The sequence below is a fragment of the Polypterus senegalus genome, chromosome 6, assembly GCF_016835505.1.
Source record: "Polypterus senegalus isolate Bchr_013 chromosome 6, ASM1683550v1, whole genome shotgun sequence".
NCBI classification, from domain to species: domain Eukaryota; kingdom Metazoa; phylum Chordata; class Cladistia; order Polypteriformes; family Polypteridae; genus Polypterus; species Polypterus senegalus.
In genome coordinates, this window is record NC_053159.1 from 8,849,241 (window position 1) to 8,869,080 (window position 19,840).

At 41.2% G+C, this 19,840-nt stretch overlaps 1 protein-coding gene across 1 annotated transcript in view; it reads right to left on the reverse strand.

Moving 5' to 3' along the window:
- Positions 1–19,404, reverse strand: part of LOC120530770 — a 350,925-nt gene extending 331,521 nt beyond the window's left edge. Inside the window, exons 1-2 of the mRNA XM_039755354.1 lie at positions 19,269–19,404; positions 1,400–1,421 (exon numbers count right to left, since the gene is read on the reverse strand). Coding sequence (XP_039611288.1) covers positions 1,400–1,421; positions 19,269–19,312 — 66 coding nt within the window. The 5' untranslated portion in view covers positions 19,313–19,404. The remainder of the gene's footprint in view (positions 1–1,399; positions 1,422–19,268) is intronic.
- Between the last annotated feature and the right edge of the window lie 436 nt (positions 19,405–19,840).

The following is a 19,840-nucleotide window of genomic DNA, read 5'->3' on the forward strand; positions in this document are numbered from 1 at the left end:
ACAACCGCTCAGGGATGCCCTCATACAGATCTGGGAGGAAATGCCACAAGACACCATCCGTCGTCTCATTAGGAGCATGCCCCGACGTTGTCAAGCATGCATACAAGCTCGTGGGGCCACACAAGATACTGAAAAGCATTTTGAGTAGCAGAAATTAAGTTTTTGAAAAAATGGACTAGCCTGCCACATCTTCATTTCACTCTGATTTTAGGGTGTCTACACAATTGAGCCCTCTGTAGGCAGAAAACTTTTATTTCCATTAAAAGACTTGGCATCCTTTTGTTCCTAAGACATTGCCCTGTCGTTATTTGTATAGATATCCAACTTCCTATTGAGATCTGATGTATCTAATGTGTTTCTTTAAAGTGTTCCTTTAATTTTTGTGAGCAGTATATATGTATATATATATATATATATATATATATATATATATATATATATATATGTGTATGTGTATATATATATATATATGTGTATATATATATGTATGTATGTATGTATGTATATACATATATATATACACACACATATATATATATATATATATATATACACACATATAAGTACACTTTATATAAGTGTATACATACACTTTATATATATATAAAAAGCAGAGAACCCAAGGGGAAGACTTTGAGTAACATAAGAAGCCCTTGGAAGAACAGTGGGAGAGTTTTTTACTACAATACTATGGATGAAGAATGAATGAATGAATGAAACTGCCCCAAATTAAGGTAGTAAGGATGTTTTTGTTAACCTGTAAATAAAAGCACAAGGAGAACGGAGTGGTAGCTCTGAGGCTGAGGATCTGCACCGGTATCCAGAAGACTGCAGGTTCGAATCCTTGTTACTGCTAAAAGAGAACCTACTCTGCGCTGTACAATGGTTGACCTTGTGCTCTGATCGCAAGGGGTATGTGAAAACTAACAAATTCCTAATACAATAAACTGTAAGACAATATAAAGAAAAAAAAAAAAAGGCAAGACATGAATGAATGAAATTGCCCCGACTGTAGAGAACGGGGCTGGTGTCCTTACCATCACTTTTCATGTAAGCTTGCTGTCAGCATACTTGGAAGAATTATGTGCTCATCCATTTTCTGAAGCTGTTAATCTAAACTTCGGTACATGGTGAGCATAACACTAAAAAAATGCATCTTGCTGTTCTTTAATGCCCCGTTTCATTCCCACAATTAATATTTTACTCAAGTTTCGCTTCTGTCCCACCACAGCCACAGACCTTAAGGTATATTTGTGTAGAAATGATTTTCCTCCAGCATCATTATAACATAAATGAGAAGAAAATTCAAAGCAACATCATGTACTGTATAGTAGCAAGATGGTTTAGAAGAGGATACAAATCCAAATAAATCATGGGAAAATCTGGAGATAATACTTACATCAAGGGCAGTCAGCAGCATTCTGAAACGAAAAACAAATCAGTATTAGAATTGCATATTGAAGTAGGCATGGTGGCCCAGTAATTAGTGTTAGCTCCAGTTTTCCTCCCACGTCCCAGTCGTGTTGCTGCACAGGTTAACTGCCAACTCTTAAACTGGCCCTTTGCAGGTGTGTGTATGAGTCTACCCTACAGAACACTGAATCGTGGGGGCTGATGCCAACCCCATTGAAGACAGGACACTTGGAAGATGAATTAAGGGGAGAGGTGGGTCTTTAATTCAAATGTGCAACACTGTGAAGGGGTTTGAATTTCTAAAGTTTTGTTTAACGATACTAAATCCAAAAATACTTGCACTTTGAACGTTGTGAGTACATGACTGGATGACTTGACATGCGGATTATGTGACATGAGTAACTTGACATTTTTATCAGGGGAGAGTTTGATATTGTTTTGCTGTTGTCAAGCATTGGTCAACAATGGCTCCTGTTCAGAGTGCAACAAACATTATGGTGCCCTGAAATAGAGACGACCGTGCAAAAAAAGTGTTGTAATTTCCACATGGTGCGAACCACATGTATGCAAATACCCTTAAATTAAAGTGTTAAATAACTTATTCTATGTTAATTAATGTTGACTTATTTTTATTTTTTACCGTGTCTTCTATTTTTCTATTCTCCATTTTGTAAAGCACTTTGAGCTACATTTTTTTTGTATGAAAATGTGCTATATAAATAAATGTTGTTGTTGTTGCTGTGTAATTCAATCACATCCAAATTGTTTGATTTGTAATTTTCAACTGTGGAGGTGAGGGGTAAATTATGAATAAATATGACTTTGTCCAAACATTATGGATGGCACTGTAATTGAGGAGTACCTGAAGAAGATCAAAATACTGGTATGGGGAGAAAGTCGACAAAAAAGTGGGACTCAAACCATGGGTACTGGATCTGTGAGGCTGCAGCGCTAATGACTTTGATATACGGGGTTAAGTTAAAAACTGAGTGTGTTAACAGTATGATTACAATATATAATAACCAACATAAAACCTTATTCTTGTGATAATTTAGCATAATTTGGAAAGAGGTTTTTCACTTGGCTATCTATTGTTATATTAAAGACATACTCTTATTGTAGGATTGCCTTTTAAAGTCAACCTGGGGGTTGAATAATGGATGGATGGACGGACGGATGGATAAAAGCAACAAGAAAAAAAAAAAAAGAGAGACCGTTTAGTCTATCAAGTTCATGTAGTTACAGCAGCGACGAGATCCACTGACCCAACAGGTCACCCAAAAACACTTTACATTTCTAGTTAATTTTTTTCGATAATTTGACAGTACTTATCAGTCCATCAGACTTACTTAGTTGCTTCACCACTCAGTCAAGTTCAGTACCCGATTGTTGCAATTATTCCGAACGCACAGATTGTTTTCTTCAACGCTATTATAGTCTTATAAAATAATTACAGTTAATCAAGCTTTTTATTTTTTTTTTTTATATAAAGAACACCATCAAGACAGGTTTCCCAGATCTGCAATACAAAGTAGCACAAAGCCTCCTCTCATCTTAACCACAAACCTGCTTGATCTAATTCAGGGCTAGGATGTCCATCTCACCAGCACAAGGGAAAAAAGGGAGCGTGTGGCCTGGAAAATGGTGCCCAGCAGCATTACCACCAGGGCTGTGGAGTCAGAGACAATTTTGAGTACATGGAGTCGGGGTCAGAGTCGCACTGACTCCTAATAAATTTAAATTGTAATGAAAAAAATACGCACTGACTTGTCTGCTAATAAATTTAAATTGTAATGAAAAAAAAAAATACTGCAAGTTCAAATATCCTATTTCACAAACAATAGTAATAATTATGTACTTGTCTGATGATAATAGAATAAAGATAGATAGATAGATAGATAGATAGATAGATAGATAGATAGGTGTGAAAGGCACTATATAACTCAGTGATAGATAGATAGATAGATAGATAGATAGATAGATAGATAGATAGATAGATAGATAGATAGATAGATAGATATTTTTATTTTTAAAAGCAAACTTTATTAAATAAACACAGGAATAAATACAAAAAAAAAAACACAGTAAAAACTCAAAATCTTAAGTCTTACAAAAAAACACGTACACACTTTCCTAATGATGAATATTCATTTTTAAACCATTACATATTCATATTGTTCTTGGAGTATATATTTATCTAATCCCCCCCATTGTTTCCACCCTCCAATCCCACTTATTCTCAATTTATCCACCCAATTTATAAAGGAATGAAACACCAAAGTCAAAGCACAAATTGCAAATTATCTTCATCACATACACAAAGCACATTATTCACGCACACATTTCCTTAAACTTTGCTAAATTATTTGTGGACTTATAAAAATTAAAATCCACTAATATCCTACTTTCACATACTTTTCTAAAAATACAACAACATTTTCATTTCCACTCCCAGTAATCTTGTTTTACGGTCTTCCATATTGACAGTTTTGCTTGCCCGATAATAAAATTAATTAAGTTCATATTTTCTCTGGTGTGTTTTGTAATTCTAACCCCAAACACAAACACCGTACATTATACGGACCCCAGCCCTTCTACTATTCTTTCAATTTCACTAAAAAAGGTCTGGAGCCTCTCACAATACATAAATGCATGAAAGACACTTTCCCTCAGACCACAAAAAGGGCAGCAATCTGAGACCCCCGGACATATAATCGATAAGAAGGAGTTCACCGCTAGTATCCCATGTACCAACCTCCACTGCAGGTCTCCCACCCTACTGGCCAATGGCGGCTTGTACAACGACCTCCATGCGGGGTTCAGTCCTTGAGGGGCTCCAAGCTTGTCTCTCCATGGTGTGTCGTGTCTTCGTGTCCTCAGCTGCTCCAGGTTGTTCACCTTCACACAAATCCTGTACAGCTGTTTCCCCGGCACTGTAGGTAGAGATAACGCCTCTAGAGAACTTAAGGCTAAAACATTAGTCTCACCATCCCTCAGTTCAACAGCCGGAGACACAGTAAGCGTTGGAAAAGGTGTTTCGTCAGTTGGCTTCAATTGTGATGAGAAAATTCCGTGCAGGAGTGTCATGGATTCCCTGTCCATTGATGATTGTACCTGCCACAGAAACTTCTCCATTAGGCGGACTGAGTGTACCCCTGTCTCCACTGCTACCACTTGTGCACTTTTCCAAGTGTAATTTTCCCAGTCAATTATGTCCTTTATTGTGGTTATTCCATGTATTATGAAATGATTAATACAATTTTCAGAAAGTCCTGTAGCAGTGCCAACAGCAGGATTGTAGAACAGTGGTTCATGAAGGACCCAAAATGTGGAGAGGTCATCACAGTCCTTTTTTATCAACAGCAGTTGCCACGCTGCTAGAAGGCTTTTATAAAAACCTGGCACCTGTAAAGTCTTGATCTTATCTAAGTGGCACAGCAGTAAACTTTTCCCAAGTCCCATATGCCTGGCTTGTTTAAAGAAGAGTACGGCTAAGTTCATCCACTGGCTCTGCTCGACAGGATACAGCAGTTTTTGAATGGTCTGAAGGCGGACTACATCCTGTCCAGTTCCCCACCAGCACTGCACTACTTTTATTCCAATTCACTTTAGCCGACGACGCTTTACTGTAATTCCGTAGACCTTCTGTTAATTCGCCCAAATCCTTCTGGCTTGTAATGACTACAGCAAGATCATCTGCATAAGCAGTGACTTTCACAGGGTCCATGTTGCAGTTGGGGATGGAGAGACCAGTCAGCACCTTCCTCAGGTGCACCAGGAAAGGCTCCAGCGCCAGAGCATATAACATGCCGGACAAAGAACATCCCTGTCTGACTCCTCTTCTGACACTGAAAGGTGCACACAAGCCACCATTGACCTTTATGATACCAGAAATGTCACTATAAAGTAAGCGAATATGTTTAATAAAAGACCCCCCAAACCCAAACGCCTTCATGGCATTCCATAAAAATGAGTGACTGACCCTGTCAAAAGCTTTTTCCTGGTCAAGAAAAATAAGCCCATTCTGAAAACCAAACAGTTCTGCAGCAGCCAAAATGTCCCGAATTAAAAAAATGTTATTAAAGATGGACCTGCCAGCCACGCAGTAATTCTGATCAGGATGCACCACTCTCCCTAAAACTTGGACCATCCTGTTGGCTAAGGCTTTAGAGAGAACTTTATAATCAGCGCATAAGAGAGACACAGGCCGCCAGTTCTTAATGAGACACAAGTCTCCTTCTTCGCAGCAGCGTGATCACGGCTCTACGGCAGCTCTGGGTAACAAGCCAGTTTAAAACTCCATGGAACACTTCCAATAAGTCCAGGCCGATGACATCCCAGAACTCTTTATAAAACTCCACTGGTATTCCATCGATTCCGGGACCTTCCCTGTTTTCAGCTGTCCCAGGGCTGTGGTGAGTTCTGCAAAGGTCACCTCTCTATTTAGCTGTGCCACATCTGCATTGGGCAGCTGCGGTAAGTCCTGCAAAAAGGCCTGTTGGTCTTCACTGCCACCATCTCCATCTGCAGCAAACAGAAGTTCATAAAATTCGGACCACCTGCCTTATTTCACTGGGCTCTTGTGTCTCACTGCCATCGGGTGTTCTTATGCAATGTAAGATTTTACTCTGCGAGTTTTTTCTCTAAACCAAAAATATTGAGTTGGTGCATCCATCTCAGTCAGTCGTTGAAACCGGGCCCTCACTAAAGCCCCCTGAGCTCTGGTCTCAAGCAGGTGAGCCAACCCCAGTTTAGCAGAAGTCAGGCTCGCCTGAAGCTGCTCATTTGGACCCTTCTCTAGAAGCTGTTGAAATTCAGCTATTTTAATTTCTAAAGCTGCCATTTCTGACCGCAATACTTGGGTGACATTTCTGGTATACTCCTGACACAAGGCCCGGATGTGACTCTTCCCAACCTCCCACCACTGTTGTAAGCTGGTGAACTCCTTCTTCATAGCCTTCCAGCCTCCCCAGAAATGAACAAATAACTCTTTAAAGTTCTGATCTTTAAGGAGGAGTGTGTTAAAATGCCAGTATGGACTACGGGTCTGTAAGTGTTACAAATAAGTGTACAACACACCAAACTGTGATCAGAGAATCCAGTAGGCACAATAGAGCACACCTTAAATAAACCTAACAGGTGCTTAAAACTATAAAATGATCGAGTCTGCCATTGAGATCGTATTTCCACTCGTCCCCCCCAGGTGTATTGCCGACAGGCCCCATTTTAGCCCTCCATACATCTTCCAGCCCAATGTCCTTAATTATTTTACCTAAAGCTCGTGCTGAGCGAGGGTGCGGTTCCAGCCCATTATTTCTGTCTATTCTGGTATCAAGTGTACAATTAAAATCCCCTCCTAACACCACCACTTCCTCAGGGTCACACTTGGATAAAAGATCTCCTAACTTGTTAAAGAAGTGGAGCCTCTCCTCACCCTCATTCGCGTACACATTAATGAAAGTGACGACACTGCCTGAAATTTCACCGTACTTTTAGGAGTCTCCCTTTCACCAGCTCATCAGTGCTGCAAACTTCTACTTGAAGTCCTCCAAGAAATAAAATGGCCACTCCAGCACTAACATTTGTCCCATTACTAAATAAAATGTCCCCCTTCCAATCTCTGCTCCACTCCCACTGATTTTGCTCATCAATGTGGGTTTCTTGTAGAAAGGTGACATTCAAGTCTTTTGTCTGATAAAATCAAACAATGCGACCCTCTTATCTGGACTTCTCCCACCGTTAATATTTAGGGTTCCTATGTGTACACTTGCCATGGTAACAGAATATATAGATAAACACACAATAAAACACAGGGACCACCACAAAGACTGTGGAGTAGATTTAACAGGGGGCTTAGCCATTAGGTGGTGTTTAGATTGGACTGTTTTCTCAGTTTACTTGTTAAATTCTTTAGCCTCACGAGCTCTTTAACATCAAACATTGCGGAGGCTGCTTTGTCTCGTCGCAACCCGCGGACAGACGATAGAAAGAGGTCAATGTCAGGGAAAAATTCGGCCACATCCACCCCCTTTTTTCCGGCGGTATTCACCAAAAACTCTTTCACACTTTGAGCGCTGTAACCCCCCCTGGCTTTTAACTCTGGGGGCTCCGAGGCAGCAGACCCATCGGAGATATTACCGTCGTCGTTTCTTCCCCGACACTCCCGCATTTGAGACGTTATCGGCCGTCTCCGCGAAGACGGAAAATCCTCCTGACAAGGACCATAGGCGGGATCCTCTCCAACGACCCCCGAGCCCTGACTTAAAACAATTTTCTTTCGTGCCCGATCTTCTCTTTCTCCTTGCCTTTTTTGAGCAGGACGTTTAAATTCACTTTTTCCTCTGTCTCGTTGCTGCCTCCCTCATCCATATCAATTCTCCCCACACACTTTCTGCTGCAGTCGCTGTTTGATCTACCGTTTCACTACCGCCTTCATTCGGCTCATCTCTGGGCGGCACTTGATTCTCCTGCCCTTCAGCTCTAGTAGCATTTTTATTCTTATCACCTTGCGCCTCTGCGCCATCAGCCACAATTTCGTGATCTTCCACTTTCTGCCCCTCTATTTCTGTATTTGTACGGCTAGTTTTCTTGTTCCCTGGTGTTTCTCAGGACACTGTTTAATTAAATGTGCTTCACTCCCGCACCCAAACCATTTTATTTCGTTAGAGGTGACGAAAATCACATAATCGAAACCGTCCACTCTAAACTTCATTGCCACATTTAATTCGTCATCCATTCTATTTAAAACCATAAAACTTGTCTCCTAAATGACAAGACATGTTTTAAATCAGGCGATTTACAACCTAAAGGAATGTGCCGAATTTTCGATACCAGACGCCCATGCCGCTCCAACTCTTTCGCTATAGTTTCATTTTTGAGAAAAGGCGGCGCATTTGAAATTGTTACTCTACGGGACGGGACGGCTAAAGGGGAAACCTGTACAAAGGAGCCATTAATAACCACCCCCTTCTCAACCACTGTCGGAACTAAATCCACAGAGCTCAAAAAAACCACGATATTCCCGCTCATTCGTGAAGCTGACTTAATATTGTCACATCCGACCACTTCGCCTACCGCCAAAACCCCGCCTCTAAAGGAACAAACTCCTCCGATATAAGTTTAATCCCATGGCGGCGGCTCAAACGCTCAAGATTAGCAGCCATTGCGGCTGCCGTGGCCTAAGCCACTCAGTACAAAACAAGTGTAGCTGTTTTCACCAAAGAAAAGATAGAAATAAGAAACTAGAAAATTAGAAGAAAAAAGAATCACCACACTCACCTCAGCGTCCACCACCAGTTCCACTCGCTCACACTCAAGACAACCACCCAGCATGCACAGCGACAGCAAGAACAGGAAGTAGATAGATAGATAGATAGATAGATAGATAGATAGATAGATAGATGAAAGGCACTATATAATAGATAGATAGATAGATAGATAGATAGATAGATAGATAGATAGATAGTGAAAGGCACTATATAACACATAGATAGATAGATAGATAGATAGATAGATAGATAGATAGATAGATAAATACTACTAGTGTGAAGTTCAGCTGAGCTATTATACAACCTGACATCCACATACTGTATTGTAATCTGGATTAGGGTACATTACAAAATGTGTGTTCAGGGGTTCTTGCCTTTTGTTTAAACTGGCCAATTCGGTTTCCCAGGCCAGTAGTTCTGTGGTTAAATGACGTGTATGTTGCCTTTCTTGACTCAACATTGAAAATATATTAGCATATTAAATACAGAGGAGCATGAGTCAGAAGTACCAGAAACTAAGGAGTCAGAGTCAAAGGATTTATCTACCGACTCCACAACCCTGGTTACCACCCCTGTTTTTCCACCTAGATTTAGGTTTCTGTCTCCCGAGTCTGTTTTTTACAATCATGTATTTCTTTTGGCAGAATTCTTGAGCTACAGTTTCTTGTGTACATAAACGTAGTTTTTCATACATCTTAAAAACGGATTAACTCTGCGTATCTCCAAAATGTAATTACTGGTCTGTGCATAACCAAACTGACTTGGTGACATCACATCCTGCATAGTGCACATGCCTTAATGTCAGTCAGTCATGTGCTGATAGCAAGAGAGGTCATCAAACAGCAACTGCTACACTTGGAAACCACCAAAATCTGACATCGAGGAAGTTAATAAAGGACGGTGCCTTGAACGATGTTGTGAGAAACATTAAAAGTACAAACAGGAGAATTTAATGTTGTGATCTGAGCGAGGATGAATCCCGTTTAATATTCTGCTCCCAAACTCAAATTTGACATTTCCTATTTATGTGACACAGCAAGATGTAGAGGACAGAAATATATGGAAAAAGATGATCCGCTTTGGAAACCCCTAAAGAGAGCAGCCAAAAGAAGAAGATGATATTTTTTTGACACTTCGATTTAACTGGCAGACATGTGCTGCTGTTGTATTTAACTAGAAAATTCCTTATTAAACATGTTTTTCAATGTTTATTTGGCTACATGGTCTATGCTTTACCTATAAAGTTAGAGTGGCAACACTGTTGGGGGGGCACACTCCAATGTGACCACAGAGCCACCATCATTTGTCATTGCCAAGTCACGAGACTTGTACACAAATGCAATGTAAAAAATAAAAAAAAAACGTTTTTTAAGTTGGGCACAATTCACTCCATCGCACTCCTCTTTGGAAGGTCACTCAGGCAAAAATCAAAAATGCCATCCAGTGCGGTAACTAGCCTGCAATGTGACACGTACGCGTGTGGTGCATTTAATGTTAGCGCGGCTTCATCGCCTCAGAATTAAAAGTGGGGAGAGGTCTCACCTCGACATTCTCGTCTACTCAGATATGGGGATGGATATTTGAGGAGTAAACCGCAAGACAATGATTTTTATATTATGTGCATTAAAGAACCATCAACAACAAATCACATTACATACAGTGGTGTGAAAAACTATTTGCCCCCTTCCTGATTTCTTATTCTTTTGCATGTTTGTCACACAAAATGTTTCTGATCATCAAACACATTTAACCATTAGTCAAATATAACACAAGTAAACACAAAATACAGTTTTTAAATGATGGTTTTTATTATTTAGGGAGAAAAAAAATCCAAACCTACATGGCCTTGTGTGAAAAAGTAATTGCCCCCTTGTTCAAAAATCACCTAACTGTGGTGTATCACACCTGGGTTCAATTTCCTGATTACTGCCACACCTGTTTCAATCAAGAAATCCCTTAAATAGGAGCTGCCTGACACACAGAGAAGTAGACCAAAAGCACCTCAAAAGCTAGACATCATGCCAAGATCCAAAGAAATTCAGGAACAAATGAGAACAGAAGTCATTGAGATCTATCAGTCTGGTAAAGGTTATAAAGCCATTTCTAAAGCTTTTTGACTCCAGTGAACCACAGTGAGAGCCATTATCCACAGATGGCAAAACATGGAACAGTGGTGAACCTTCCCAGGAGTGGCCGGCCGACCAAAATTACCCCAAGAGCGCAGAGACGACTCATCCGAGAGGTCACAAAAGACCCCAGGACAACGTCTGAAGAACTGCAGGCCTCACTTGCCTCAATTAAGGTCAGTGTTCACGACTCCACCATAAGAAAGAGACTGGGCAAAAACGGCCTGCATGGCAGATTTCCAAGACGCAAACCACTGTTAAGCAAAAAGAACATTAGGGCTCGTCTCAATTTTGCTAAGAAACATCTCAATGATTGCCAAGACTTTTGGGAAAATACCTTGTGGACTGATAAGACAAAAGTTGAACTTTTTGGAAGGCAAATGTCCCGTTACATCTGGCGTAAAAGGAACACAGCATTTCAGAAAAAGAACATCATACCAACAGTAAAATATGGTGGTGGTAGTGTGATGGTCTGGGGTTGTTTTGCTGCTTCAGGACCTGGAAGGCTTGCTGTGATAGATGGAACCATGAATTCTACTGTCTACCAAAAATCCTGAAGGAGAATGTCCGGCCATCTGTTCGTCAACTCAAGCTGAAGCGATCTTGGTGCTGCAACAGGACAATGACCCAAAACACACCAGCAAATCCACCTCTGAATGGCTGAAGAAAAACAAAATGAAGACTTTGGAGTGGCCTAGTCAAAGTCCTGACCTGAATCCAATTGAGATGCTATGGCATGACCTTAAAAAGGCGGTTCATGCTAGAAAACCCTCAAATAAAGCTGAATTACAACAATTCTGCAAAGAGGAGTGGGCCAAAATTCCTCCAGAGCGCTGTAAAAGACTCATTGCAAGTTATTGCTGCTAAGGGTGGCCCAACCAGTTATTAGGTTCAGGGGGCAATTACTTTTTCACACAGGGTCATGTAGGTTTGGATTTTTTTTCTCCCTAAATAATAAAAACCATCATTTAAAAACTGCATTTTGTGTTTACTTGTGTTATGTTTGACTAATGGTTAAATGTGTTTGATGATCAGAAACATTTTGTGTGACAAACATGCAAAAGAATAAGAAATCAGGAAGGGGGCAAATAGTTTTTCACACCACTGTAAATAATGCATTGATTATTACAAAAGTAAAAGTTGAATAAATCGGACACTGCAGCTGCATGAATAAAAGGTGAAGTACCACTTCCAGTTAACAGAAATAGCCCAAAAGGTGATAGAATCTCCGTTTTGTACCTCACACTTGTATGCAAAATTCGGTTGACCTAAGTGAAAGCGTACTCAAGTATTTTCAGACTCGGGGAGGTCTACGTCGATATTCATCTCAAAACCAAATCTTTGGACGATTCCAATACTTTCCTTGACGTATACATGAAAGCCAAAACCCATCAACCAAAGGATTGACTGCTGTTCACTCCGGCGCGCCATCTTTGTGCCATACGCAATGCGATGCGATCGAGTTAACACACTGGACTGCGTTTAATATTTAACACAAATTATCTTCCACTCTTTTCAAGTTTGCTCAACCTCGGAGTATTTTACTCTACAGAATTAAAACTTAATTGGTGCAACAAGCTCTGAAAGTTGTCCAGATTTATATAAAGAGGTCTCAATCTTCATTTTTCTTCATTCTTTAACATCTATATATATAATTCACTAAGGCAAGACACCCATGGAAAACACGCCGGAAGGGGCGTGGATTCACTAAGCTGCCGACAAGTAAGACACCTATGGCGCACGCAGGGAGGAGCCACGCCCACCAACTCCAAGACCATTGGATACGACGACAACTCGCAGAGCCACGCCCACGAATTCGGACGCGACGACACAGAAAGAACGGCGTCATTTATATTCGTCTGTCGTGGAGGCCTCATGTACTTCTGAGCATCCTTGACTGCTCATAGAGGCATGTTTCTCGCGGAGGGGAGTCGCCATATGCAGCATGTAAAACAGTCTGCGAGGGGTATCCCATGGGATCCTTAAAACATTCCTTTACAACTGAGGTTAAAACACAATGAAGTAAGCAGTCTTTAAAAACCGAGTTTTTGGTTACAACGCACGAGCACCATAGCAAACTGTTTTACACGCTACACACATCTTCTTCACTCACGGACAATTATATGTTGCTCTCTCCAGAGTTCCATCTTTTCATTCACTTTCTGTTGTATCCTCAAACCCTCCCTTTTTAGACAACTGTGTCTTTCCAGAAGTGTTCAACCATCAATAAATAATTATGCGCCGTTTGTTATGCCGCGGCTTCACTATTGTGTTGTATTTTGCTCTCTCCAGAGTTCCATCTTTTCATTCACTTACTATTGTATTCTCACATCAACCCGTTTTAGACAACCGTGTCTTTCCAGAAGTGTTTAGCATTCAATAAATAATTATGCATGACATTGAGCGTGTGTCTAGGCGTGGGTAACCCCATTCAGGCTGCAAACCATGGAATTGCCACTAAGTGCGACTCATACGCTCCCACTGGTTGCGTCCCTACCCTTTGTGCACACCTCGCTACTACCGTGGTCGGGTGTCTTGGTGGATTATATTTAGAAAAGCAACCAAAACCGCACAGAGCAGTGAAACGTCTACGTGAGTCACAGGTGCTTAAGTGACAAGTTGGAGGTGGGCACATGAGCGGGCAGTGCATACTGAACGAGAAATCAGCAGACTAGCATGACGGAGGGAGCGGAGTGGACGTCCTTCTCTCCTCCCGTTCCACACTCCGCGACTGACTGCCGTGCACCCCCATCCCTCCGTCTGGCAGGAGAAGGCATGAAGGCGGTCCGCCAGTTTTCAGTCACAGACAATTGTGTGTTGGTTCGTTCCGTGCTTTGTTACAATGTTGCTTTTCTTGCCGATTTATTACATTACCGATTTTTCAAATGTTAATTTTCTCCCTGTGCTTAAAAATCATTAAAAAAACCGGCCTCATTATGCGGCGTATGGTATACGCCGCAGGTTGGCTGGTAATTAAAAATTAAGTAACTCGTACATTTAAGTATCTCTAAACCTATTCTCGAAATTAGACTTTTAAACTGAAAAACATTAAATCGTTTACATATTTTTCGTTTTTTTTTTTTGGCCAGGGCAACGCTAAATACGAAGTTCGACACTGCTAATGCAATAAGTCGTTTTTCTAAATTTGAATATACGTGAGGCGATGCAAACATCAGATTACCAATGTATTTTATTGTTAATTATTATTATTAACTTTATGTGCACATGTAATATTTTCTAAAAATCAAGAGTCGCAAATTTTAACAGAAGTCCATCTGCCTTGCCTTCTTTTCAAGTGCACCCAATAAATGCCATTTATAGAATATTAACATTTAAATTTGGCTCGTTAAACAAATAAAGCATGAAAATCAACATTTCATAAAACTAGTGTTGCTTACATAAATTAAAACTTTAGGGATCGGTAAACTACGGGCCACACCGGCAAATGACACGGCCGATATCGGCTCGCTGGTTTGTCGTAAAAAAATCTCTCGTTTTTAGGCCCTCTTAACAACTAGAGTCCAAAAATAAATAAATCACATTTTTACCATATATATATATATATATATAGAGTCACAGTCTGTAGTGTTGTAAATGTGCGACTTTGGCGTCTCGCTTACGCGTTTTTAATCATGAGATGCTCGATGACGTCTTCTGGGTTTTTATGGCGGTTGGCAGACTAACGTTAATGGCGCACTACCGCCACCTACGGAGCTGGAGTGTGCAGCAGAGATTAAGGAGGAAAATAAAACCGGGAGCGGTCTCCCAATAGAGTTTCTTGTGTACTCAGATATGGGGATGGATATCTGTGGAGTAAACCGCAAGACAATAATTATATGTTTATATTATGAACAATAAAAAAAACATCAACAAAAAAATCAAATTAATAATATATTGAACAAGTATTATAAAACTAAAGTTGAATAAATCGGACTCTGCAGCTGCATGAATAAAAGATAAAGTACCACTTCTGGTTAGCGGAAATTGCACAAAACTTGATAGAAATCTACGTTTTGTACCTCACACTTGTATACAAAATTTGTTTGACCTTCTGCTAAAATTGCTGTCATTGGAGAGCACCATTACACATTCTCAGAGCAGGTCAGGTTGGGGTGCGCGCACTGGTGCAGCGTATTGCCGTAGCCCCTAACACAACAAAAAAGCTCAGGATCCTGATTGGTAACTCTAGGGCAGACACATGGTCCAGTTCAACCCTCCAGAAATGACCCTCTATCTGCCAGAACCAGGTCTTACATGGGCGTCCGATTGGGCTGGTCCAACCACTGTGTCCTCAACAATGAGGGTCCTGCGAGCCAGCTCACCCTCTGGGAATCGCGCCACATGGCCGTAGTGCCGTAACTGACGCTACCTCAAAAGGCAGGTAATGTGCCTCATTCGGGACACCATGAGCGACACAAAGTCAAACCAGCAGTACGTAAGGATTCTCCGAAGAAACAGACATTAAGGAGTCCAGTCTTGCCTCAGGTCACTGGATAGCGTACATGTCTGGCAACCATATAGAAAAAACAAGAAGCACCAGGACTCTAAAGGGCCACACACCCCTTTCCAGCGACCGCATGCCTAAATGCTCTCCCAATCCGTCTACTGACTTCATAGAAGTCATGAATGTCACTGCCGAGGTAAGTAAACCTCTCGACGATGTAGACACTCTCTCTGCAGACAGACACACTGCTGATGGCCGTTCCCAAGAGGCCATTAAAGTCTTGAATGTTGGTTTTTATCAGGACACTAGCAAGTCCGGACACTGAGACTTCCTCGCTCAGTCTCTCAAGAGCCCCAATCAGAGCCTCCATTCACTTCGAGAGGATTACAGCGTCATTGGCAAAATCAAGATCAGCGAATCTCTCTTCACCAACAGATGGCCAACAGGCACTGGATCTCATTCTCAGAGCCTGTGCTTCTATTTTATCTATGGACTTTAATGCTGCCTGTGCTGCTGACCCATATGCAATGCATCCACTATCAATTAATGACCTAATAGTTGCAATATACACTGGTTTAAGGGACTATCTATTTCCACCCCAGTCACACCCAACTAAACACCTGGCGACATTAACAGCTTTCTTACATTTTTCTAATATTTTACTCACATGTACCTTCCATGTTAATTTTTTTGTCCATCTACATTCTTAAAAAAAAATCAAAGATACGAGTTTGCGCAGATTTTATCAGCAACTGATTTGATTGGCAGAGACATCCTTGAAGGCGGAGCTTCGGATGCACGTCTGAATCTTTTGTACCAATCAGAATAAAGAGCGCCGTCTACAAATGTGAAAGAAGGAACTTGGACGGAGAGCAGCCTTTCCTTAGCTGATTGACCAAAATGGAATTATGAAAGAAGAAGAAGAATGTACCTAAGGTAGCGACATCCCGATGTTAATTTGTTTGTTTCTTCATACTTTCAAACCTACAATAATCCCAGGCAAGTGCAAGAAGCAAATCCTGATCACTTTCCTAATTTTACGGATCAGTGTTAAGACAGAAGCCACGACTTAGGTAGCTCACCATCCTTCGTCGTGAATTTGAATCACGTTTTCCGGACTTTAGTCGCTGGACAGAATTTAAAATCTTTTCATCTCCTGTAGCCGTTAATGTGGACAATGTGGCAGAAATCTTACAGCTGAAAGTAACTGGACTCCAGTACAATAGTAAAGTCAAAAACAACTTTACCAAAGTTTATTTGCCTGATTTCTACAAAATGCACACTATTCAGGATTTGTTCCCAAAGTTTTGCAAGCGTGTTGTCATTATTTGGCATCGCATACTGTTCTGAGCAGGTCCTTTCAAAAATGACAATGCCTTTTAAAGTAAAAAAAAAAACAGAAGCGAACAAACCGATACAAATCTTTGAATGAATTGTTTTGAGGGCCAGATAGTTGATATTAACAGCTTCAGCAGAAAGAAGCAGTTTTACGTTCGTGACGAGAACAATATCTCATGGCGAAATCACCGTCTTGTAAAATCACTTTTATTGGCATTTGAGAATCGCTCTTAATAGCTTTTAATTAAAAAAAAAATTAAACCATATCTTGGAGCAACTACTATATTTTTAAAGTTAACGACTGTGATTAATGTGTTTGATTTGTCTCGCCAACATTTTATATATGGCCCGCTGTGCGAGTCATTACTGACAATTCAGCAACCCATCAAAAGGTTTGCCAGCCCCTGATCTGAATGAAAAGTCTTACAACAATAAATGTATTTCCAATAATGATAAAGTCCTTTGGTACTTGTGTGTTATAACCCCGCCACGGGCACAGGCAAGAGAAAAACTTCATCGTTTTGTACATTCGTGTCTTTACAAAACAAAAACTATCCATCCATCCATCCATTTTCTAACCCGCTGAATCCGAACACAGGGACACAGGGGTCTGCTGGAGCCAATCCCAGCCAACACAGGGCACATGACAGGAACCAATCCTGAGCAGGGTGCCAACCCACCGCAGGACACACACAAACACACCTACACACCAAGCACACACTAGGGCCAATTTAGAATCGCCAATCCACCTAACCTGCATGTCTTTGGATTGTGGGAGGAAACCGGAGCGCCCAGAGGAAACCCACGCAGACACGGGGAGAACATGCAAACTCCACGCAGGGAGGACCTGGGAAGCGAACCCGGGTCTCCTAACTGCGAGGCAGCAGCGCTACCACTGCGCCACCATGTCACCCCAAACAAAAACTAGAATACGTAAAATTAGATTTTTAATTACTTCAAACGTTGCTTCTGTTGCGATGTTTCTAACGTCGTTTAGTATAAATTCGAAATGCACTATCCGGGTTGAGTGGCGGGATTATAACACACGAGCACCAATTCTTTATTGCAACGACTTGTCCAACATCATACGTGTTCTCAGTTCAATTGATGAAAGTCCTTTTGTGCAACTTTTATACTTTGAGACCCTGCGGTTTGCCAACCAGAAGCAACCTGTAACAAAAGTGCATATAGAGAGGCCATACCCTAAATATGACACTTCCTATAACAGAGTTAAATACACTGACCTCTGAGTGTCTAGCTGATGTTAAAATATTGCAATACTCTGGTTTGTCCCTCAGTCAAAATTTGCACATTCTCTCCTTGTAAAAATTGGGCTAAGACCTATAGGTGTGTCAAACTGCAAGTTTCTGTTTCAGCCATTTTCTTAATTAGTTAGCTACTGCTGCTAATGGAACCTACTGTCTTCATTGTAACTGATTGCGTTTTCAGATTCAGAGCCCTGAATTGTGGATATGGGGGCTGGAGCCCATCCCAGCCAACATATATGGGTGCAAGACATGAGCAAAGCCTGGACAGGGTGCCAGTCCATTGTACCTCAAACCCACCACAGTTAATTTGGCATCACCAATTCACCTAACCTGCATGTCTTTAGATAGTGGGAGGAAAGCAGAACACCCAGAGGAAGCATAGAAGCCGCATGGGACCCGAACCCTGGTCTCCTTACTGCAAGGCAACAGTGCCTATACCACTGTGCTGCCTACCTGGAATTAATATTATTTATTTGTTTATTAATTATTTGGGGTTTTTTTTAAGAGAAAAGTGAATATCTAACAAATGATGATCAGTTTTGGTTCACAACACATTTTAATGGTGTTCTCTTAAAAAAAAAAAAACAATTAGGTAGACCTGAATCCATAAGAGCAAGTCATTTACATCCATCCATCCATCCATTATCCAACCTGCTATATCCTAGGGTCACGGGGGTCTGCTGGAGCCAATCCCAGCCAACACAGGACGCAAGGCAGGAAACAAACTCTGGGCAGGGCGCCAGCCCACCGCAGAAGTCATTTACAATCAAGGCAAAATATGTCTTTTGTATTAGCGTAACTGGTCACTAACCTGTGGCCACTGTGGGCCCACCGAGATCTAAGTTTGATACCCCTGTGCCCCTGTGCAAAGACAACAAGAAATGCTAAATCAGCCCTAAATCTCCAACTCAACTTTAACAGTTTTATGTTTGCCCCAAATGTTTTTTGAAATAATTTGGGGAAAAAATGCAACAATAAAGTGTTACTGCAAATAGCATAGACCAAAAAAGTTTAAACAGTTTGGTTTAAGTTTCTGCAGCTTGTGTGGGTCTGTGGGAGGTTACTGGATTTAAACCCATCATAAGCACAGGGAGAACATGCAAACTCCATATAGACATGGAAAGGAAGACAGGCTGCTGTATTTATGAGGCTACCCACTGCGCCACACAAGTAACACAAAGTTCAATACAAAATATTCAAAATGCAGAATGAGCCACAAGGAAAAGCCTGTCCTGTAGATGATATCAATTCAGTCAAAGAAAGAAAGAAAAAGAGAGATTGCACTGGTTTGAATTCAATTAGCAATATAAGGCTTTTGATACCTTAACAGAACCCGCGCGACAAGAAATGCATTATACACTAGTTACACAAATGAACAGAAAATCCGCGATACACGGCTTGTTCACCTCACCTTAGCTCAAGCCATGTGTAATGGTTCGATTGCTGTGGATACATTATGTAATCACTCGCTTTACAATTCGACGAGAACAAAAAAAAAAGTTTCGAAAACAAAAGGATTTGTTTCTCAGTGTCAGTGGCGCTTTGAAGATTCACTGCCTGACAGTTCAACAAAAGTAACACAATCGGAGCGGCCGCTCGACCCCGACACTCTGCTGGCTGGCAGGTTGCGCGCGCTTTTGTTGTTAGGGCTGTTGCTAGGAGACGGGAGCTCACGGCCGACTCCGCCTCTGGGTCCTAGTGCTGTAAAGAGTACTGTCGGTAACGCGCAAACTTTAAACGGACTTGGCCATTAACTTTCTTACCAGTTGGTAGAATCTGTCCCAGTGTTGCAGCAACAGATTATGAAAGCAACCAACAACCACCATTACAGCACGGTATATGACATCATTAGAATATTACATAACACCAGCGAAAAATGCGAGTGCCGAAAAACACAATAAAAACCTTAAACAATATGGCAGTACTGACAGAGCTATCGGCACTCCTTAATTGCTGCGTGTCTTGCTAACATCTTTAAAAGTG